The 23,408-nt window shown below is 56.8% G+C and overlaps 2 protein-coding genes across 2 annotated transcripts; one reads left to right on the top strand and one right to left on the bottom strand.

Annotated features, from left to right (window-relative positions):
• Positions 1-1,985: 1,985 nt before the first annotated feature.
• Positions 1,986-5,308, bottom strand: PACSIN1 (protein kinase C and casein kinase substrate in neurons 1; the record flags this gene model as incomplete). Its single annotated transcript, XM_079546404.1, has 9 exons — positions 1,986-2,095; positions 2,395-2,588; positions 2,821-2,945; positions 3,024-3,144; positions 3,635-3,810; positions 4,154-4,309; positions 4,469-4,704; positions 4,780-4,936; positions 5,246-5,308. The coding sequence occupies 9 exons, from the start codon at positions 5,306-5,308 to the stop codon at positions 1,986-1,988; spliced, it is 1,338 nt and encodes a 445-aa protein (XP_079402530.1).
• A 12,317-nt stretch (positions 5,309-17,625) lies between these two features.
• On the top strand, positions 17,626-22,927 carry RPS10 (ribosomal protein S10). Its single transcript, XM_079546405.1, has 6 exons — positions 17,626-17,633; positions 18,530-18,679; positions 19,069-19,240; positions 21,745-21,822; positions 22,309-22,364; positions 22,841-22,927. The coding sequence occupies exons 2-6, from the start codon at positions 18,530-18,532 to the stop codon at positions 22,880-22,882; spliced, it is 498 nt and encodes a 165-aa protein (XP_079402531.1). The 5' UTR covers positions 17,626-17,633; the 3' UTR covers positions 22,883-22,927.
• Positions 22,928-23,408: the final 481 nt, after the last annotated feature.

The following is a 23,408-nucleotide window of genomic DNA, read 5'->3' as shown; positions in this document are numbered from 1 at the left end:
TGCTTTAGGTTCAGGTGGAGAGGGCAGAAGGGAGACCTGAATCCCTGCGAAAAAAAATGATTCATGCTCATGTTTCTGCCTGTACCTCCACTGAACTGCCCTTGTCCTGCTGCTGCTCGCCGTGGGCATAGGGGCAGCACTGCAGGGTCAGCCCCAAACCCTGCTGCGTACATAAGGGAAAATCACTTTTCTCCCCTCTCTCCCCTTTCTCCACCCCCGTTGCTCACAGCTGCTGCTGTTTACCAGGGCTGCTTGGGACAGGGGCTGGTGACCCACATGTTGCACCTCCTGTGGGTTTGGGTTTGTAGGAAGTCTCTGCACGCCGTGCCAGAACCTCAGGGCTTTCCCACCTCCCACTTTCCCCAGTATAGCTCAGGATCCCATTGCCTTCACTGGGAATGCTCTCCACCTGGTTTATCTCAGATCCCCCTGAGGGCTTTGCAAGGCTTTGCCCCATGGCTTGGCCCATCCCACAGGGTGTGCTCCCCTTCCCACAGCCCCTCCACACGATCCACAGCTCCCTGTGCCGTTTCCCAGCTGACCCCAAAAGCAGCGAGCCCCGTTCCTGCAGCACCCAGTGCCGCATCCTGGGGCTGCAGAGGGGCACGGGGGGTGGGGGGGAGGCGGGGATTTTGGCACTCACCCCGCATCGAGGTCCATAACCCCAAGGGCAGAGCGGGATCTGCACACACAACCCCAAACCCACACCCGGAGGATGCGCACAGAGGTCGGTTATTTTCGCTTGCTGCTTTAGTTGTTGTATCCACGGTCATTACAATCACAATATATATATATTATATATATACTTCTTAAATTACACAATCAATGTACAAAAACCGGGGTGCATTGCTGAGACGGGCGGTCGGGGTTTGTTAATCTGACTTTTTGTGTGGGTTGTTGTTTTTTCTTTTTCCCATTCGTGTGCCGGGCAGGAGGGCGCAGTGCCCACACGCTGCCCCCGGGGGAGCGCTGCGTCCCTGGAGCCAAACAATTCGCAAAGCCAAAGGAAGGTGGGAAAGAAATAAACGGTGATGAGCTGTAGGGAAGTGCGTGGGGCAGTGAGGAGGGGAGGGGGGTGGGGGCTATGCGGGAGCACCCATGGGTGCTGGGGGGCTGAGCTCTGCGCAGAGCACGGGTGAAGGAACGAAGCGAGCGCGGCTGCAGTTTCTCTCCCCCTGCAGGACCTCTGGAAGGGGTCAGAGGACAACCTCCCAGCAGCACCCAGAGGGTCCCCACTCTCTCCCAGTTTGGCTGTGTGGGGCTGTGGTGGGGTCCTTGGCCAAGAAGAGACATTTCGGGACGTGCTTCGCCCTCACAGAGCGCTGCTCCCTGCAGAGCACCCAGGGTGCAGCTCTGGGCGGTGAGGAGGAGGAGCAAGATGGAGAGGTGCCACCACGCTCCGTGGTGGGGCTGCTCCTCTTCCCCCCCGATGGGGAGAGGTGGCTGTGGGGCAGGAGGGGACGTCTGTGCCCTTCCTTTTGGGATGGAGGAGGAATCGGAGCAGAGAACGTGAAAACATTATAAAATAAAAGGTGCAAAACCCCATTGCCTCTCTTTTTCTTTTCAGAGAGGGGCGAATCAGGTTGGTCCCAGGAGACCAGCGCCGTGCGTTTCGGAACAGTTCCAGCCAATCAGAAGGCGGCTCATGAGTTCAGTATCTTTAAAAACCAACCAAGGAGGAGCTGTCGCTGGTTGGGCTTTAAGATCTTGAGGTATTGGATTTTCGCTGGGAAAAATCAGCTAGCGCGGAACGGACGGCGTCGTCTTTCGCTTCACGTTATCTTAGAAGAAGAAAAAAGCGGCTATGCAAAATACTCTTCAGAGACAACTCTTAAAAAAATAAAAGCTCGGTCGGAAAATATGTCTGAATCTCTAAGAGGGAGGAGTGACGGAGCAGACGGAGCGATGGCGGTGGGCTGGCGGAGAATGGAGACAACAGAGGGCGGGTTGATCTGCAGACGGCGACGAGGAGCACAGCACAAGACTCAGATTGCCTCCACGTAGTTGGCGGGGTACAGCCCCAGCTGCCCGTTGTCCAAGCGCCCTTTGCACCATCCCTGCTCGTCTTCTTCACCCAGCTTGGTTAGCTCGTCCCCTGGAGGACAAGGGAGGAAGGGAGAGCTTGCTGTTGGAGCGTCCTCTGGGGTGTGGGGTTCATGCTGAGTGAGGTTTGCAGGGCACGAATGCAGAGTGTCCTATGATTCCTCCTGTGCCCCATCCCTCCCATCCCACCCAGTGTCGTGCCTTCCCATCTCAGTGTGACGGGCTGAAGGTTGCACTTGGAGGGCTCTTCCAACCTTAATGATTCTCTCTGCCAAAGAGCTGGGGCAACTCTGACACGATTTAGTGGATTTTCCACCCAAAAGGGGAATCGCGCGTGGGACATCCCATCACCTGCTTTGAAGCTGAGCTCGTCCTGCTCCTGCCCATCGTAGTCGTACAGCGCCCGCACCCGCACGCCTTTCCCTGCCGAGTCCTCATCAAAGGGGTTGGTTCCACCGTTGGCCTCGCTGGCATTGAAGGAGTTGCTGCCCTCGTCGTCGGACCACTCGGCGCTGTAGGTCTGCCCGCGGTCGTGGCTGCTGACGCTGGGATGAGAGGGAGAGAAGATTTGGGATGGGCAGGCACCCCGATTCAGGGGGCTTCCCAAGATGCAGCAAGCAGGACCCCAGCTAACAGCACTGCCCATGGGAGGATGGAGCAGGTCTGCTACCAAGGACATCTCATCCGCCCCAAGGTGACAGCAGGAGTGTTTGCACAGGCAAATCCCATGCGTTCCCCAGTGCTAGGAGCGGGCTGCAGCACCCCGATGGCACTCACCTCCCGCGCTCTCCTGCTGACGCCCCGCTCTCGCCCGTGCTGCTGGCATTGGTCAGAGTCACCCCTTCACCCTTCTTCATCTTCTCCTTGCGCGTTATCGTGTGCGTCAGGTCCGGGTTCCACTCCTGGAGGCACAAGGCATGAGGCTCTCAGCACTCAGCCGTTGGGACGTGGGTCCCAATCACAGTGGGGCTGAGCCTCACCTCAAACTGGGGCCAGTTCATGGGCATGCCAGGGCCACTGGTGCTGCGGAACCACCGGAGATCCTCCTGAGCATCTGAGAGGCGGATGGTCTGCTCCAGCTCCCGGTAGACGTTGGCGTAGCTGTGGGAAGAGGGGTGCCATGGGGGTGGATACACAGGATGGGGGTGGGATGGTGGGATGGGGGTGGGATGGTGGGATGGGGAGGTTCAGGTTGGATGTTAGGAAAAATTTATTTGCGGAAAGAGTGGTGATGCAGTGGCACAGCTGCCCTGGAAGTGGTGGTGTCACCATCCCCAGAGACGGACCATGGAGATGTGGCACTGAGGGACGTGGTTAGAAGGCTTAATGGGGGTAGGTGGGGGTTGGACTTGGTGATCTTGGTTGTCTTTTCCAGCCCGAGTGATTCCACGATTCTATGCTACGATGCCCATTTTGTGCCACCCCCCAGGAGGCACTGGGGAACACCGCTCTGGTGCCACTCAGTGACCATCATGTTGATCAGAGCCCACTCCCTGGTACTGCAGGGGATGGGAAGCACCTGGTCCTTCAGGGCAGCACAGGGAGACCTCACATGGGTGCTTTCTGCCCAGACAGCAGGGAGAGCACCTACCTGCTGCTCTCAGCCAAGTTCAGGTGCCTCTTGATATCCAGGAGCACCTCCTTGAGGAAGTTGAGCCTCTTCTCCTCAAACTGCTGGCACTGCTCAAAGACCTGCTCCATGCTCTCCATGTACTGTGGGGTGCACTTGTTCAGCTCATCCAGAACCTTCTCGTACTTCTCCTGAGTCTGCAGGGTACACGAGGTGCCTGGTTACACCTTGAGCCCCCCGGATCCCTCACAGAGCCAGGCTGACCCTTGGATCTCCATGCTGGGGAGCCCTTCTTGAGCTAGGAGCCTCCATAGGGAAAAATGAGGATGCAGGAGAGATCTTGCCCCAGTGGGAAGGTAAAATCTCTGCTCTTCTCGCACTCACTACTGCCTGTAATCTTTTTGTACACATAACCAGAGACAGGGAAATGGGAATAAACGGGGATGACAAAGTGGTGGCGTCCATTTCCACTGCCCTGTGCTGCATGAGCCCGCAGCAGGGGCAGCAGTGGAGCTGCACCACAGTGCTGATGGCTCGCACCTTTTGCACATCCTGCTTGCACTTTTCCACTTTGTCCTGGAGCTTCTTCTGCTGCTCGGGGGTGTTGGACTGGTCTGCTTTGCTGTTGGCTTCCCGGGTCATAGCCAGTTTCTCCTCCTTGCAGGCCAGGTGGTAGGCTTTCTTGGCTGTCTCCAGCTACGGGGAGAAGAGAGGATGGACGTGGGATTAACAAGGACACCACACTACCAGGATCAGCTCCTACCCTGCCCCTCTGCCTGCAGAAATGTGATATCCAGCTTGGATGTAGAGCTGGGGTTGGGACAAGGCATGGCCATGCTGTGGTTCTCCTCTCACCTCCTTGAGCTTCTTGGCCCAGGGTTTCTGCGCTTTCCGGAAGCCATCCTCAGCCTCCTTGGCCTCCTTGAAGCCCCCCATGATCTGCTTGTGGTAGGCGTCCTTCTGCCAGTTCTTCACCTTCTCAAAGTCATCATTCAGCAGGCTGTTCTTCACGTCCTGGTGCAGCTCGCTCACCTTGTCCGCCTCCGTCATGATGGCACCCCACGCCCTCTCCAGGCTGCCATACTGGGGGCCTGGGGGTGTAGGGGATGGGTGAGCACCCCCACGCAGCTCAGACCCCCCCCCATGGCATCCAGGTGTCCCACTACCTTTCTCAATGAGCTGCCTCCACCTCTTGGACCAGTCAGTGAGCTGCTGGGCGTAGGACTTCTCAATCTTGGCCCTCTCGTGCACACAGTTCATGAGGTCATTGCAGAGCCGGTGTCCGTCATCAATCCGCTTCACCGTGCGCTTGTAGTTCCCCACCTGGGTTGGGGACATCGATGGGGATGGGAGCAGGGATGGGGATGGGGACAGGGATAGATGGGGATAGAGCCATGACCATGGAAGCCACGGTGGGATGCACAGATGGAGCTTTCGCTCCGGGTCTTAAGGCCACCTCCTTTTGGCCCGCTCTGACTGTAAGTGCTGGTAGGGCAGGACCTCCTGCAGGCCCCCCCCCAGCCACCATAGCAGGGACCCCGGCGCTGGGCTGGCTTCAGAAGGCAAGGGTGCAGTGCCAGGTGGTGACAGCAAACCAGGACATCGCAGGGACAGGGTTTGTCGAGGGCTCACCTCCCAGAAGCTGTCGGTCGTCTCCTCGGCGGCTGCTGCCGACTCGTCGTAGGAACCCGACATGGCTCCTGGCACGGCCGCGGCCGTCAGTGCGGGCGCTCGGGGGCTCTCGGGCAAGCAGCAGCCTCATGCACTGTGGAGAGCAGAGGGGTCAGGGTGGGCAGCAGGGACCCCATTCCCATCCCCATCCCCATCAGAATTCCCATCCCCATCATCTCCATCCCCATCTCCTGCAGTGCTGCAGGGTGAGCATCCAGCTGCAGGGGATGGGGACAGTGCCCTTTCTGTCTCCCTTCCTACGTCCCCCGTATCTCCCCCTAAGGTGCCATCCAAAATCCAAACCCTCTGCAGGCAGCCAAGCCCTGCTCGAGCCCCAGGATTTCTTATGCAATGTCTGGTCAGGCAGAGCTGCCGCAGAGCCACCAAAACCCTAAGGCTGCTCTGCTGGGGTGGAGAAATGCAGGGAGAAACACGGGGAGCAACACGGGGAGCCCTTACCCAGGGGGGGCCCTGGCCCAGCAGCTGCGCATCCTCAGGGGGCCGTGGAGTGGGGGGAGCACAGCCCGGAGAAATTCTCGTCCTGATATTCCAGCCTAATCCGTCCTGATCTACAGAAAAACGGCATCCCCAGAGCGTCACGTGGGGGCTGCTGCATGGCTTAACCCTTCGCTGCTCCGTGCGGAGCTGCATGTGGGGCTGGGGGATGTGGAGATGGGGCTGGTGGATGGGCATCGCACGGGGACCTGGGGATGGGGTCGGTGGGTGGGCATTTCACAGGGATGGTGAGGGGACTGTGAACATCACGGTGACAGTGGGACACTGCTCCCCACGGGATGTGCTGGGCTTGCCCTGCGTGGCATCTGCCACCAGCATGGGGACAGCACAGCCACAAACCACACAGAAGTGCTGAGGTGGGGGGATACGGATGTGATCCCCACGCACCATCGCAGCCAGAGATGCAACAGGAGACCCAGACACCTGGGCCGCATCCCACACCCAGGATAGGGCGGTGGCATGGGGTGCACCCATGGAATGCAGGGTGTGGGGTTCCCTCTTGCTCCATCTGTGCGCACATCGGGCCCCATTGGGATGGGGCATGGAGGAACGAGTGCTGAAACGGTTACTGGTGCGCCACGGCCAGGCTCGCTGTGCTGGAACTAACAGGGCCTCGCAGGGATTTAGTGATATAACCAAGAAACCCACCAATCCCTGCCCGTCCTCCCCAGCCAGTTAAAAATAAATGTGTGACTGTCCCTCGCTCCGCCGCAGAGATGCAGATGGATGGGGAGCGCGGCGGTGCGGAGCGCGGCCAGCATTGTCCCCTGCAGCCCGTGGCGTGCAGCACCCACCCACGTGCATGGGGCGCCTGCATCACAGCCCCCACCTCCCTGCACATCCGCAGCGTGCCCCGAGGTGCTGGGATTTGTTCACACCTTGGCTTTGGCTCTGAGTTTCGTCACGGATGCAGGGCAAAGGCAACCCCAGGGGAACAGCCCAAGGCGGTGCTGGGCATGCAGGGGAGGGTGCCATGGGACCCACAGGCATGGAGCTCCCCAGGCCGTGGGGTGCTGCAAGGCTTTGCTGCAGCTCAGCGTTTGGTGCTGTTATTTGGGTTCGAGCTGCAGCTTTGGGTTGTTTTTTTTTTTCCCAGCAAATGCTGCTGCCTTGTTGCTGCTCTCCTGCCATGCACCCGGACAAACAAACATGCATGCAGGCAGACATGCACGCACGTGTGTGTGTGTGTGTGCCCTCCGTGCAGCCAGACCTGTGTTCGATGCCCATCACCCAGGGCAGCAGCACAGCCCCCACCATCCCCTCCGCTGCAGCCCGTCGCTTTGCATTGAGGCGGCTGGCGCTGGTGCCCGGCGGCTGAGCATGGTGTGGGCGAGCTGCCAGCCCCAGCTGGGTGCTGTCACTCAGGAACCCTGAGCAAAGGGGCTCTGCTTCACTGCCCTGAACCACCCCAAAGCCACCAGAGGGTTTTGCAAGCTGCAGCAGTGAAGTTTGTCTGAGCTCACGCCCCTGCAGACGCTGGCGTGTCCTTGGGTTGCTCCCGCAGCCTCAGGTCCCCCTGCACCTCTCCATCCTCCCCAGCAGACTGCTCAGTGCAGAGCTCATCTCTTGAGACACAGCTCCTGCTGCTACAGTGGGTCGCTGTCCCTGTGCAGGTACCGGGGGCTGGGATGCAGGCGCTGACCCCACGCAGGCAGCAGGTGCTGCAATGCAGAGGGCTGGCACTGCTGCTGCTGCGGGCACAGGAGCTGGGAATCCCCACAGCTGCACAAGAGGGTGCTGCTTGAACCAGTCTGCACCCCCCATGCTGGAAATGGGGACGGAGAGGGTGGCATCACACAATCACATTCACCATTAGTGGGTTTGCTACAGCCACTGAGCAGAGCAGCAGATGGGAGTGCACTGCTTCACCTTTGCTGCAGCATCACCTCTGAGCCTGTAGGAGCGGTGCCCTGAGTTATGCATCAGGTTGAGGTGCAGTGGCAGCTGTCTGCATGTGTCCCCATGCTGCTACCTGCACGTGGGGCTGGGAGGGGCTGCAAAGCTTCCCAGTGTAGGGTTTTTTTTTGCTGCAGAGTCCTTTGCCACAGCAGGACTGCAGCAGATGCACTGCAAGGAGGGGAGCAGAGCGTGGATGCAACTCATGTCCCTGTCCCCATCCTTCCCCAAGGTTTGGGTTTGTGACAAAGCAGGAGACAGATCTGAGCCCTGCTGTGGGGCTGAGAGTGATGCCATGCCAGGATTAGCCTTGGTGCCAAACCCTCCTGCAAAGCATCCCAGCCCCAGTGCAGCCCCAGGACCTCATCTGCAGGAGCACGTGAGCAGGGCAGGATGCAATCTGCTGCGTGCTGTTCTCTTGTAGCTCCTTGGTGGCTCCCAGCAGGGCCATCAGTACAGCAGAGCAATCCTGGCAATTCAAAATGAGCCAATTGTCTGAGCTGGTTTTATTGCAATTAAACACAGAGTCCTGGCTTGTCGAAAAACACCTTCTGAGGAGCTGTAATGTGAAATAGGTGCCGCATTTTGGTTTCCTTCTGCAAGCACACGAGGCAGAGGGTGAGTATAGGGCTGTACTGGGAGGGATTCAGGCTGCATTTCAGCAGCCCCACTTTGCGTGCTCGGCTGCAGGAAGCTGATTTCCTCACCTCTTATTGCTGCTAATTGCAGATGGTGGGCGCAGCACCGGTTGCCCCAATGCCACCGTGATGCAATGCCATGTGAAAACCACTCCAGCTGAAGGCAAATGGACTCAGAACAGCAGCGCCAAGAGCAGGGTCCCACCTCATGCACCCCCATAGCACCAAGGAGCAGTATCCCAGCATGGGTATGAGCACCTCGTGCTGCTCCTGCCGTGGCAAAGCATGGTGGATGAGATACCCCAGCACAACGGCAGGTCCATGTGCAAAGCCAGCATGCTCTCCACGATGCCTTACTGGAAGGGAAATGAAATGCTGCTGGCTGCCCTCCCCACGCCCCAGAACCAGAACTGGGGTTCCTCTGCGTGCTCATGGCACAGGGAATGAGATGCAGTTTCCTCCCCCACAAAGGAGCAGCGACCCCTGTGGGATAGAGGAGATGGGGATGGGGGCAGTGGGAGGTGGTGAGGTGGGGGCTGCACTTCGGGGGTGGTGACAGCGTGACAATGGTGACGGTGGCCTGGGGAGATGTGGGCACCTGGCGAGGCGCCTGGGGTCTCCCCCCAACCCCAAGCTTCCCTATGGGGCTCGGAGAGTTCTGGGCAGTGGGTGCTGCTGATTCCCACTGGCAGCTGGAGCTGAGCAGAGCCCCAGGCTCAGGGCTGAGCAGCATGGAGAGGCGTGAGCGATCCAGGGAATGCCTGGCTGTGTGTCCACCCCACCAATTATCAAACTGAGTTAAAGCCTGAAGGGAGGTGAGCCTGGGTCTTTCCAAGCCATAGGCTAAGCTTGAGAACAGCTCATTGCTGGGCTGTGTCCCATTTCCCCCAGCAAAACCACTACGGCTGGGATGGGAACCCTGGGGCAAACAGCCCAACCCTGCCCAGGTGTGGGGCTCAGGGGGCCCTCGTACACAGGGTGCTTCTGTGTGGGGTTTCAGACACGGCAGTGCTGTGGGGCTGGTTTGGGGATAATGCACACAGTGGCAGCACATCCTTGGGGCGATGCATGGTAATGGTGGGAAGCTTCTGAGAGGTGCTCTGTGCAGGATGTGCCCGTGGCAGTGCCTTGTCCCAGTCCAGGGGCAGCAGGGATGGGTTGGGGGGTCCAGAGAGCAGATCTGCATCTTCCTCCAGACTGGAACATTTGCAAAGGAGGTTCATTGGTCCAGGAATGCTACAAGAGCCCTGTGTCCCATATGATGACAGCAGGGTGCCATCTGGCTGGGATGGGGCTGCGTGCTGCCAATGCTGCCACGTTGCAGCACCAGGGCGACGCTTTTTGCTCCAAGACCTGGCAGCAATCAGCTTGACATTTTGTGTGCTCTGCAGAAATATTCCTCCTCCTCTCCCCAGCGTTATCTCCCTCAGCACGCAGGACACCCATCAAAGTCTTCTAAGGGATTTTACAAGCATCGCTCAGATTTCTGGAAGAATGCGTGGCATTTGCAGATAACACAAGCGTTTCTCTCCGGGGGAGCTTGCAGCCAGCACAGGTACAGCGGATGTGCCAGGAATGTGGATAGACACCAGCAGGGTGCAGAGATCTGGAGCAGGATTGTCAGCCCCATAATGTGCTCAGGCCTGGGGAAGGGAAACTGCCCTGAGCCTCAGCTGCTGGGGTTCCAACTCGCCTTGCAGCTCTGCAGCTCTTCTCAGTCTGCCTTCTTAGCTCGCTGCTGTAAACAAGGATGCTCTGATTCTTGAGTAGGGATTTTTGCAGTCCCAGGAGTGGGGTTTAGATGGAAATCCAAATATGTGTTTTGCAATTAAGCCGAGAAGTGCTGGAGGATGTGGGGGTGCTTCCATATTAGGAAGGGGGGAGACAGAGCACTGTGTGCTTGGGGGGGGGCCATCCCCTGCCTCTCAGTGAGCCCAGGGCTTGCAGTGACAGGAGGGGAATGGGGCTGCCATGGAGCCGCCAGGTGCCTGGGGTTTGGCCGTCAGTGGTGGGGGAAGAGGCCTGGGGTGGGGGTGGGGGGCTCAGTGAGGGGGTAGGAAACGGAGAAGCTGGGGGGAAGGCAACAAAAGGAGGGGTTCAGCAACAGGGTGAGGCGTTCATCTGGGCAAGGAGACAGCGATGGTGGGGATAACACAAGTCCTCTCCCCTCCAGACCATTGCAGCAGCCAGGGAAACTGAGGCATACCCGTGGTAGCAGCAGGGTCACAGCCTCAGCACCCTCACGGACACACAGGGGGACTGAAGGTCATGTGTGCATCCCCCCGGCTCACAGAAAGGATTGGGTACACGATACCCTGCCCTGGGGGGTGAACATAAACCGGTTCCTCACAACACCCCCCCTGCACCCCCTCATGCACACCAGGCAGCCCAAGCATCCCGCAGCCCCATCCCCGGGGAGGGGACCCGGCTGTCCCCTGTCCCCCCCCAGGCTCCCTGCAGTAAAGCACCGCAGGGGCTGCCGCTTACCTGGGCCGGGCTGTAGGGGCCGCAGGGGGGCTCGGTGGGACGGGCGCGCTGCGTTGCGCTGCGCTCAGCACCAGCCGGGCAGCAGCACCGTGCACGGCCGCGGGAGCGCGCCCAGCCTGCAGCCTCCTGTCGTCAAGGCAACCGGGGATGGAGCCGATGCTTAAAAGGTTGCAAAACCACCCAGGGAGGGTGTGGGGACCCCCCTCCTCCCCCAACATGTACATGCCTTGGCATCGGGTTTCTTAGGTACCAGGAAGGGCAGGTGTTCGCTGTGCCTTGTGCGCACACCTGGGGTTACAGGGTGCTCAGCACCCACTTGTCACAGACCAGTGCAGGGTGATGTGCTGCAGCACTGCTCTTGGGGCTCAGCGGGTGCTGGGCTGTGGGAGGCGGCACACGGCAGCAAGGTGTGCACAGGTGTCCGGCCCCATTGATGCTGCAGGGCTCCAGCAGGGCTGGGAACAGGTTCTTATCACCCTTCAGCTGTGCTGCAACGTGGCTCTGGGGAAGCTCCCAAGGAGCTCTGTCCTTGGGATCCTTGGGATCCTCGTGCACTAGGTGCAGGGCAGCAGGACAGGACGGAGCAGAGCTCTCTCTCCACTCCTCCCCCTGGCGCAATGGGGAGGGTTTCATGGCCGAGCTCTTGTAGAAACAAACACCCCAAAACACCTTTGGAGAGGCATCTGGTGCTGCCTCCCTGCCAAATGTGCCAGCTGGGAAGGAGCTGGTGCAAGAGAAGCATGGGATGGGGCTGGGGAAGGGGCAAAGCAGCTGCACCCCATAAGCTGCTGCACACCATAAGCTGCTGCTGGAAGGCCATGGAACCAAGCAGTGCCCATCTGCTGCCTCCTCCCAAACCCCAAGGCTTGTGCCTGGGCATTTATCCCAGGGTGCCACATCCGTGAGCCCTATGGGGAGCAGCAGCCTGGAGCCAGGGTACTGACAGGCTCTCCCACTCTCCATTGCTTGCATTTTCCCCCAGCTCAGGGTGATGTCAGGGAAATTCAAAGCTGGCAGGAGACGAGAGGCTTGGGCTGAGTAACTGAAGCCGCCCACAGGAGCTGCAGTAATGAGGCTGTCTGGTTGTCGGGCTGCAGCTGCCCAGATCAGGTTGCCCACAGAATGCAACCTGCTCCCATGAGGCTCAGCCCAGCTCAGCTTTCCCCTAATGAGTGCCTTCCATTCCTTAATGAAGCTTGGTGGGGCTCTGTGTGCCATCTGAGCACGTCTTCCCACCTCTTAGCAGGCCAGAAAGGCCCTGAAATATTTCAGGGCTGGCTGCGCTGGCAGAAGGGGAGAAGGCAATGCAAGACCCAGGTGAAATAATGCTGCCCCAACACAGAACAGGAGTGGGCTCAGGCTTCTGCAGCGTCGTGTGGTCTTTGCTCTTTGCCATTTCAGGCTGCTGAACCACTGGGTGCTGCGGGTTAAACATGCAGTGGTGCTCTGACACCTGCTTTTGGGCAACACCATCATCTTTGTGTGCAATGAGCTGGCAGTTCTCAGCACAGGTTCTAACCAGGGGCTGTATCAGCTGCCCCAAGCCCTGGCAGCATCTGGGCACAGGGAGCAAACGCTCTTGGCATTACACACTGAGGGGTGACAAATGCTCCTAGGAGATGATGGGGAGCATCTCAGTGGTGGGGGATTCCAGTGCCCAGCCCATTGTCACCTGTGACACATGGAGCTCTGCCTCCACGCTGCAGAGCCCCAGCAGTGAGTGCCAGCTGGCTCCTGTGGCAAAGACACGGCCATGACAAACCTTCCCCCAGTGGGCACCATCCAGCGGTCACTATTTCCTGCAATAACTCATTTCCCCCTCAATAAAATGAGTTTCCCCGTGGGAAGCGGCGGCCAATATTGACAGGAAATTAGCCTTGATTTATATGGCTACTTGGCACTCTGAAATTAAGATTCTTTGAGCACCGCGGTGAACTGAAAGCAAATCATCCCCGACTGGGCTGGTGGCTGCCAGCATCCTGCTCATGCAGCCCAGGGCGAGGGGGGTCCTTCTGGATCACTGATGCTCTGCAGCAAGTGCTGCATTTTGGGCTGGGCTGGGCAGAAGTGCCGTGTGCTGCCAGCACTGTCAGCCTGCAAGGCACGAGTGCCGATCTTTGCATGGTGACGGGGGGGGGGGGGGATTTTTCAGCATGGCATCCTCCCATCTGCCTCGCAGGTAAGGAAAGGAAGATGTATCCCCCAGATGATCACAGAACCTTCTGGGTATGGAGCTCTGTGCTGAGCTGGTTGGTGTGGGAGCAGTGGGAGAGCCCCCAGCACATCGGGTCCCTGTCCCTTCCCTGCCCTACTGGGTGCTGGGAGGAGAAGGGGCAGAAGCTGGTGTGGGTGCCCCCATTCTCGTGCCCTGCCTCAGCCACAGATGTGCTGCAGGTCCCAGGAACCCTCTCATTTGCTGGGAGAACGCAAACACAAGGCTATTTTGCATCTCTAATTACCATCGGAGGATAATTGGCCCCTCTGCAGCAATTATGCAGAAAGCGAGCCATTGTGGAGGGCCCCTGACACAGAGCAGGTGCTGCCAGCAGCCGAGCTCCCACCACAACAATCCCCTTTTTGTCTGCCCATACCCAGCCCCAAGGCATCCTGTGAGCCCCTTCCGGGGCAGGGGCCGAGACATAAAGGCTCCATTTTTCCTGGGAAAATGCCTCTGCACAGAGTCTGCAGTGGGCAGCAGCCAGGAGGAGCACGTCCCCATTGCCCACAGCCATGGCAAGGTCGGGGGCGCTGCCTCCTCCTCTCTGTGCTGCCGTGCCCCGTGGGGAAGTGCCTTCTCCAAGGCTCCTTTGCTAAAACACCTCAGGATCTTCTGTTTGCCTTTGTGGTGTTGCACAAACACAGCCCTGCTAGCTGCCCCACCGGGGACAAAGTCTGTCCATGGGGCAGAGCCGAAGGTGAGGTTTCTACAGCCACCCAGGCTGCCTTTCCTCAATCCCTTCAGTTAAATCCATCCCACACAGCCGGGCGGTGCCTTTGGGCCCATAGCATGGCACTGTGGGAGGAGGCTGCAATGGCCAAGAGGGGCAGGAGGGGATGGAGACACGGCTGCAAACACCTGGAGACGGGCTCAGTGCTGTCACCAGCGGCAGACCTGGCATTCAGCCGCCGATAAATTCCCCTTTGCAGTGTTAATCTCCTTCCCAAGCCTCTCCTCTCCCTTTTCCAGCTCTTGTCTCCGAGCTGAGGAGGCGTGGGGACGCAGCACAGCCTCATAACCAGCGGTGCCACCAGTGTCCTGCCTAACCAGAACTGCTCCTGCAACACGGGGTTATTTTCTGCCTTGTTAGCCCTCAGATGTGCGCTGCCAACCAGCTGCAGGAGCCAGATTTTGGTGTAAGGTCACCGTGCCCCAGAGCTCGGGGACAACCTGTGGTGGCTGTGCTGCAGGAACCGCCATGTCCCAAATATGTGATCTGTGGCAGTGCAGCACCCAGCGGGGCTGAGAGCTGCGGGAGCAGCTCAGGAGGCTGCAGGAGGAGTGCAGCTCTAATCCGTTTAGCAAAGCGCTTGCTTTGCTGTTTGTGAGGCAGGAGCAAGAATGGCAGAGAGGAGATGTGTGCAGTGCAGCGGGATGAGAAGGACAAGGGCGGCAATCCTGATCAGGGCGTGGGGCCAGGAGATGCATTTCTCCCATGCAGCCATTGCTGCATCCCTGGGTCTGCCCCGTGAGGTTTGGCTTTCCCCCTCCTTGTCCTATCGGTGACCTACCCCTAAAGGAGCCAGAATGAGGGGATAAAATGGTGGCAAAGCCCCAAGATGCCACAGGCTTCTCCGTGCATCCCTGCAGCCACATCTCTCAGCCTCTCATATCCAGGGGTAGCTGTGGGTTGTGGGGGTTGAGCATTGCCCCCACTGCCCTCGGGAGCCCCTGGCTCATCCTAAGCCTCCTCGCAGAGCTCCCTGCCAGCCTCTTGGTGCCATGGTGCCGGGTGAGGAGGGGGTGCGAGCAGAGCCTGCATTTCTTTGAACCCAGGGCTGAGGGCAGGATCCTGAATTTCTCACCAGGCAAGTAAGAGGATGCCAAGCGCATAGCAAGGAGGCAGAGGGAAGACGAGCACAATCATTCCGTTTGCTCAGCGCTGACAGCCCTGACAATTGCAGGCTGTTCAGGCTGGCTTTTTGGCTCCCAGCCTTCTTTTATGCATTGTGGGCAGCCAGAGGGACCCCGTTCCTGGTGCAGGATGGTCTGTGGGATCTCCATGGAGCAGCACCGTAGTGCCAGTCCCCAGCTGCCAGAGCGAGTGTGGCCGTGGGGCCAGCAGCCCCCTGGGACTCCCCAGAAGTCCCTCAGGAGCCCTTGGGTGCCAGCAGGGCTGTGCGGGCTGTTACTGAGCTGATGCAGCTTTTGCATAACGCATAGAGCGGGGGCGAGCCACAAGATGCCACAGAACCTCTGCTGCCCCCCATGAGACCCTTACTGCTATTTCCCACCTGACAGCAGCCCCCCGAGCCCAGGCACAAGATAGAAAGCAATCTTCAATCCTACAGAAGTTTGGAAATGGCTTAAACCAGGCAGCAGTGAGCTGCTACATCAAAATTTCACTTCCCAGCTCTGGAGGAATTTTAGAGCTGACACCTCCCTCAGGCTGCACAGGAACATGCCGAACCCAAGCATCCCATCCACTCAGCAGGGCCACCGCTGCCCCCATCGCCCACCGCCCGCTGGAAGCCCCTCGTTGCCAACCTCCAGGAGCCAGAACACGACGCGTGTCGGTACCTTGGGCGAATGGCTGCAGGGCCCATGGGAGGGCGCGGGGAGGCCGCTGGGGTGCGGAGGCTGGGCGGCAGTGGGGGTGGCCGGGGTGCTGGCAGGGAACCCAGAGGCTCCGTCTCGCTCGGGCTGGCTCTGCACATTGGGAGGAAGGTCACGGCAGATGGGGAGGAGGGGGTAAAGATCAGCACGGAGATTACAGAGGCATTTTTAGCCAGCCAATCGCCACCCCGGCTCGGCATAATGACTCCTTCGCAGCACAAGGTGAAAACGTTACCGCAGGAGCGGCAAAGAATTAGCTTGGGTGGCTGCGGGGGGGTCCTCAGCCTCCCTGCACACTTTGCTGTAAGCTGCCACCTCTTCACGCTCTCTCCTTTCCCTTCATCCTATGGCTCACAGCCCCCATTCCCCTCTCCCTGTGCCTGCCAGACCTGAGGTTGGGCTGGGAGTTGCCCCCCAGCCTGATCAAGAGATTCACCTATGAGAGCCTGCACCCATCTCCCCTGGGGTGCTGAGACCTCCAAGCAGCCTTAAGCGCTGATGCTGCATGGGGCAGCTCTATGGGACGCAGCTTGTGTCCTGCCATCCTGTGCTGGTTCTGCCCTGAGCCACCACGTCCAGGACCAAGGAAGGACAGTGGGACCGCAGGGAGGGTCTGGGCTGTGCTGAGCCCACAGATGGTGGTCAGTGGGGTGGATGAGCTGCGGTGCACATGGAGCATCCCTCTGATGCGTGGCCAAGGCAACGGGCAGCATTTCTTGGCACAGAAAAGCAGCATTTGTGGCACATTGTGGTGGGAGCAGAGCTACGTGTGCTGGTGCCCAAAACCCCAGCACAAGGTGCTGCTGGGGAACTCGGTGTGCTGGAGGAGGGTTGCCACTCTGTGAGTGTCCCCAGGGTGCTATGGGTGGCTCAGCTGTTCTCCATCACCTGTCAGGATGCTTTGGGGCACTGAGGGGACTTCGGATGCCTTCACAAACCCCAAGCCCTTTGCCCTGGAGGGAGCAGCATGGGTGGAACTCTCCACACCTGCACATCCGTTTCGCTCCCGGATCCCAGCCAGAAGTTTACAGCCTGGCTCCAAAGGGCAGCACTAGCTGACCAGCTCCTCCTCACCCCTGGCTCTGCCTGCAGCAAGGGTTGGGCTGATGGCAGCAAGGCTGCAATATGAGCACGTCATGGGGATGCTGCACCAGAGCACCTGGGTGTCCTGCTGTGGGCAGAGCAGGGCAGGAAAAGCCCTCCTGCAAACATCCCCTCCCCTCATGTCCCCAAGGTATAGCTTTCTCCTCCCTGTGAAGGCAAGAAAAAAAGTCTGCTGCTCCCTGTTATGAGACTGCTTGGAAGCACCCAGAGGGGGCTGTGGGAGCCTCTCAGGGTGAATGTTTTCTCCATGGTGACTGCTTCACTCATACCGAAAGGCAGCCATGCCCAAGCCCTGAGGCTGCCTCAGCCCTGCAGGGTTCCTGGTCCTTCTGTGCCACCCATCCGGAATACAGCCTGAGCAGTGCTGGGCCATGTGCTAATCCATGGGGGATGATCCCAGTCATCAGCACCGCAAATCCCATTGCTCTGCGACACATGTGGGAGCTGCCGGGTGCAGGGGATGGAGTGTCCAGCTGAGCACTGGGGCTGCCCCAGCGTCTATGCGGCTTGAGGACTGGCTGCTGCTGGGGAACGCTGGGGACTGCCAGGCTCTGTGGGCACAAATGGAGCTGCTCCATGATGCAGCCTGTGGTGGAGGCCAGTGATGGAGGGAGGATGGCCGTGGAGGCTGTTGCTTGGCATCTGGCACCCTGCGCAGCCTCGAGGCGAGCTCCGTGTTTCCTTACTGTCCCTATTAATATTTAAGGGCGGCACTGAGAGGATGACACCACGAGGGATGCTGAGGCTACAGGGCTGGTCCCCATCAGGCATCGCGGCAGACACCTCTCTCGGTGACCGGACCGGGGGCCTCGCACATTCCACTGCAGGCAGCGCCGCGGACACCCTCAGCGCTCGGGGGCCTTCGGGAGGCCGGAAGTGAGCGCGCGGCGCATGCGTCTTCCTTTCCGCTCTCGGCCCCGCTGAGACTGTCACGGTGAGGCCGCGCTCCGGGCCCGCATCGGGCTTGCATCGGCTCCATCCTTGGGCAGCGCCGTGAGGCGGTGGCGTGACAGTGGCGGGGAGTTCAGGCCCGGCCCGTCCGCTGTGGGATTTCCGGAATCGGGGGGATCTGGGCCCGAGTTGTCCAGGCCGATCACCCGGGGGTGCAGTAGGCCGCGTGAGGCCCAGTTACCGGCATGCCGGGCCGCGGGGCGCTCAGAGCCCTGGGCCGGGGGCAAGCGGCGGAGGGAGCCTCGCTGTGCTGCCGGAGGGAGCACCTGGCCGTACTGACCGCGGGGCATTGAGACCTGCCGGTTGGGCGTGGACTGCTGCATCTGGGGGCTCTGTGGGTTCCCTTCGCTCGGATATCCGAGGTGCTGAGCGTTCGTCCCTTTGCTGCGGTCTGCCTGTGGCACTCAAGTGGGCTCCAGCGGTGGGTGCTGAGCACTGTGGGAGCACGATGTCCTTCCTGCACTGTGGCTGTGGGTGGACAGCTTGGGAGGATTGCTCAGCTCCGTGGTTCTTCAACTGAGTGTGAATTACTGATTGTGGCACAAGCCAGGCTGGCAGCACCTGCAGTGCAGCTGAAACATGCACTGACATGAGCTGTGTCTGTGCCCTGCCAACGGTAGGCCCTGTCTCTTGTTCTAACTGACACCAGGTTGTTTACAGTCTTTAATATGGTGCTGTGATTTAGTGTTAAAAACAAGTTCTGGGTGCCTAGGCGTTCAGATGCTGCAATCTAGTTCAAAATCATTTTTAAGAAATGCAGTCTGCAGGGTTTTATTTCATATTAGGCTTTTTGTTTAAAACAGCTGTGTGACCGTTTTATTCAGGTAGTCAGCTGAACGTGTTTAAAATAGTATTTACTGCCTGCTATCTCTTCTTTAGATGTTGATGCCCAAGAAGAACAGAATTGCCATCTACGAACTCCTTTTTAAGGAGGGAGTGATGGTGGCCAAGAAAGACGTCCACATGCCGAAGCATCCAGAGCTCGTTGACAAGAATGTGCCCAACCTCCACGTCATGAAAGCCATGCAGGTACGGAGGTGAGGGCGAATTGCTGGGACCAGGCTGCGTGTCAGCTGGGATTTGGGCATGAGATGTTGTAGATTGCATCCCTGCGGATAAATATTGCCACTTGTTACCAAATAAACATTGTCACAGATGTCGCCTTGTAGTCATCATTTCTTTCGTTATGTTCAAGTTATACTTGACCCATTTTCCTCATTATTACTGTTTCTTGTTTACTCTATCTGTTCTCCACAGGCTGTTGAAGGCTTTTGGTGTGATCCACATCTCTAGCTCTCTTTTTTTTTCGAAGCTCTGATGCCTTTGTGTGTGGTATCATTATATTTTCTGCATGTGAACTTTAGATTATTGCCTGTTATCCCCGATAAGCGTGAAGTAACTGTGAATTCTCTCTCTAGTCTCTGAAATCCCGTGGTTATGTGAAAGAGCAGTTTGCTTGGAGGCACTTCTACTGGTACCTGACCAATGAGGGCATCCAGTACCTGCGTGATTACCTTCACCTTCCCCCTGAGATTGTCCCTGCAACCCTGCGCCGCAGTCGCCCAGAGACTGGCAGACCACGGCCCAAAGGTAACCTGTGGTTGGGAGGTGACAGCTGTGTCAGCAGAGAGGAGCAGGGAATGAGGGAATTAGACAACGTAGGAGAGGTTAGACAGCTGGATGTCAGCTTCCAGCACCCAGTGGTGTGAGTTGCTGTGATTTCTGGATGTATAAACATTGATGGGTGATGCATAGTTGTGGGTTTAATTGTGTTGATATTTGGCACTAATCTGATGGCTACTGGTGTGCTGAAGAATTGGAGGTGGTTAAAAAAAGCTGTGAGAGTGAGGAAAGCGCATCCTTCTCTGATAACACAAGGGAATGGAACCTCTGAGAGCAGGCCTGCAGGCTGTGGATCTGGGGGGCAGGCGGTGCCTGGAGCTTCCAGAGGGCTTTTCAGAGATTGTTGGCCTCTTTTTGGGAAGAGCACTCAGACCACTGCAGTTCTCCAGCAGGGCAATGGCACATGTGTTCTCTGTGAGTCCAGCAGAGATGGAGAACTTGGCTCTACTTAAAAAAGCTCCTTGGGAGGCCAGGACTGCCAGTGCAGGGCACAGACTGTGTTTGGATGTAGCAGGGGTGCAGAGGCTGAGCCTCAGTGCTGGACAGTTCATGTGGGGATTCCTCTGGTAGCTGAGATGAAGCTGGGAATGCATTCTTCTGCCTTGATCACGCACAGTTAGCCTGACTTGCTTTGCAGCATGTTGTTAATGCTGCCATTGCTTTATAAAATTGACAAGTACACGTGGTGTGCTGGTTTTGTAGTTCTGATTTTTCATTTCCCAAAGCAGAATGGAGGTGATGGTCGTGCAAACATAAATTCTTGCTGGTGTTGTCATCTGAGATTGCCAGAAGTGCTCTGTGAAATACCTTTTGTTTGCTTCTTGTGGTTTCTTGTCTGGGGGCAGACAAACACCTCAGTATAGGATGTGAACTGTAAAACTGCCAGGAACTGCAGGGAGAGCAAAATTCTCTGGAAACTCTTGAGAGAAATGAGGGAGCTGCTGCACCTGTGGCTGACAGACAGCATTGCCAGATCTCTTAGGGGCAAAAAATAGTTATTTTTCTCAAGGTAGGGAGGTGTTGGGGTTTTCTGCTTTACTTCTGTGCAGTTGCTGCTTCTGGAACGTTACTCTGCCTTCAAACAAGGACTGAAAGGGGAGTCCTGTGTGACAGAGCTTTCTCCTGTGGCTCTCAGAGCTACATGGTAGCCCTGGCCCAGTCAGCAGGTTCTGTGCCCTGTGCTCAGGGCAGGGGCTGTGGGCACGTTCTGGTGAGGAGTTCTGCCTGCAACTCCCACAACTTGATTTTTAGGCAGACAAAACTGTGGCATCATCTGCTTCAAAAGAAAGAATCGCAGTGAAACTAAGAACATGATGGTTTCTTTGATCTCTCAGCTTTGGATGTTATCCAGTTTATCCTTTAGAAGCTGTATTTATCCAGAGGGCTGGAATGACTGCGTATCTGATGAAAGCTTTTGTAGTTCCTGGCTAAAGTGTCTTTTTTGGTGCTTTCATGCAGTGCTCCCAACCTTCACAGGTGATGCTCGGTAAACAAGCTGGAACGTTCAGTCTAAAGCAGATTTCAGTATTTGTATCTACAGTTTGTTACGTGTGTAATTAAACCCCTAGAAATTAAAGATGGGGAGACTGAATTAAAAAATGTGTGCAAAGCAACTGCCCACCCGTTGGCACTGGGATGTGTTACAATGGGTTGACCAGGATGGAAGTGAGGGATGTAGAAGCACTTAGAGGAGAAGTTGATTGGTTTGTGTATCAGTGAGCACTATTTCTGTTTGCAGTAGGTGTCTGTTGGAATAATTGGTTTTTATTTATGGGGAAAAAAGTGCATAGAGAGGAAGAGACTTCAGAGGTACATGATTCATTTCTTGTAGCATGCTTGAGACCACAAGTACACCGTGATGTGCCAAGCAGCAGCCGGCTGTAGTTGTGTCCTACTGCCTGAGCGTGGAGACCCTGCTCTGAGACCATGGGAGAGCATTTAATCTTTGATATTCTGTGGAAAAATCCCTGAGTTGCACAGAAACAGGCAGTTCCACCTCATCCATTTCTTTCCTGCAAGTATTCTGTCAGATTTTAATCTGATGTTACATAGATAATCTGCTCTTAGCTTTATTAATCTATTCAGTTGTGGAGGATTTGTAATGCTGATAGTATTTTAGATTGGGATCAGGATGCCATGCAGTTCGTGACACAGCTAGGAGCAGCCTTGCCAGTTGTGACAGATTCTCTGCACTTCTGATTATTAGGAATAATTGCTGTGGCTGTGTTGGATGCTGTGGGTTCAGTTTAACACTGTTTATGACTTCAGCCCAAGCACGAGCTCTGGCAACTTGTACCCTTGAGGTGAAGTTTTCCTCGCTCTGTTGCTTCCCCAGTTCAGCTTACATCCACTGAGCTGAGGTGCAGCGCTGCTGGTGGCCGTAATGCTTGGCTGCAGGGATCACCACCAGGTGTGGGGCCGCACTCAAATACGCCATGCGTGTCCTCTGATGTCGCTGTTCTGGCTTACAGGTCTGGAGGGTGAGCGCCCTGCACGTCTGACTCGGGGAGAAGCTGACAGGGACACGTACAGGCGCAGCGCTGTTCCACGTGAGTCTCGCTGCTGCGCGTCAGGCTGAGCTCTCGCTCTTTGGGAAAACCGTCTTCAGCATTTACCTCCTTTTGAAAAGGAAATGGGGAAATGAGGCTGTTGGCACAGCGTAGGCATTTACACAGCAGAGTTCCTTTTTAGCTGCTGTGAGTAGCATTCTTCTTTTAAATTTTGGCAAGATGTGCTGGGGGGATTCCAGGCTGGGGCCGGGCTCCCTGCAGTGGTGACCAGGGGCACACACTGGAACGTGGGAAGTTCCATCTGAACGTGAAGAAAAGCTTTTCTTTGAGGGTGTCAGTGCCATAGAACAATCCTCCCAGAGAGACTGGAGTCTCCTTCTCTAAAGATTTCCAAAACCCACCTGGATGCTTTGCTGTTCAACCTACTGTCAGAAACCTGATCCTCCTTCCAGCCCTTAGTATTCTGTCGTTCTCCACTTGGCCAGTGGATTCTTTGGTTTGTAACTCAGTCATTTCTCTCATCAGCTGGTGCTGACAAGAAGGCTGAGGCTGGTGCTGGAGCAGCCACCGAATTCCAGTTTGTAAGTATTTGTATTCAAATTGGCTTCTTGTGTTTGTGCTCTGAGGTAGAGACACTGCACATATTGTATCTGCGGGTGTTGGGTATGGTGCTTATCAGCAACTGCTGTCCCTTACACTCAGCTGCTCTCTTATTAAGGAAACTGAAGGCCTTACTGCTGTGACAAGAAGTCAGTGACACATCTGAGAAGCAAGCTCAGCTTTCTAGAGGAAGTGTATTATTTTATACGACAGCAGCAGAAGAGTTTGAGATGTGGCAGAGCTGGTCAAGAGGGTTCATTTTTGCAGTGTCACTGGTCTGCTTAGGGTAGCTAGCCTCAGATCAGAGTTAAGCTATGCTTGGAGCAGGGGGTGTTTATTAAAGTAATGCAGTGTTGAGGGCAGATAGCTGGCCCTTCTGTCAGTGGTTTTTGCACTGTTTGTTTGCTGTTGCTTGTTTAATATGGTGACTTCTAATGCTCTTCCTTTTCTGTTGCAGAGAGGTGGATTTGGTCGTGGACGTGGTCAGCCTCCTCAGTAAACCTCCTGCTCATGTTTTGTGTATAATAAAATAGGTGAAAATGCCACTTGGGCTGCATCAGTGTTTTGTTTGTGTCATTCTAGAGCTCACATAACAGGGAGGTGACTCGGATCTTTGGCATGCACACAGCCATGGAGTAAGTTGTGGTTAGAAAACAGTTTATGGGAAGGAGCTTTGTAGGTTGGTGGTTACTGACACATGGTTGTGCTCGTGTGCAGAGGTGATTTATGGGGGGAATGAGGAGCTCTTGGCAGCGCAGAAGTGCTGTGGGCAGCTTTTCTGCTCTGCCTGGGGACACGCTCATTTCTGATCATGCAGTAAAGCTGTGTAGAGTGAGTTTTTATTTGTAAACAGAAAATGGAGCAAGTCACCCACGTTGTGAATTGCACATAATCTATGCAGGCAGGTCAGCATTTCCTGTGTTAGGAATTCTGAATTCACTGGGTTGATCAACTGGATTAAGAAAGAAAGGAGGGTTGTGGCAGCATCTGCTGTCTGGAGCTGAGCAGAAGTGAGAGGGGAGGAG

Source organism: Tetrao urogallus, assembly GCF_951394365.1.
Source record: "Tetrao urogallus genome assembly, chromosome: 24".
Classification (NCBI taxonomy): domain Eukaryota; kingdom Metazoa; phylum Chordata; class Aves; order Galliformes; family Phasianidae; genus Tetrao; species Tetrao urogallus.
Note: the sequence above shows the minus strand (reverse complement) of the source record. Positions and strands in the feature narration are given on the sequence as shown.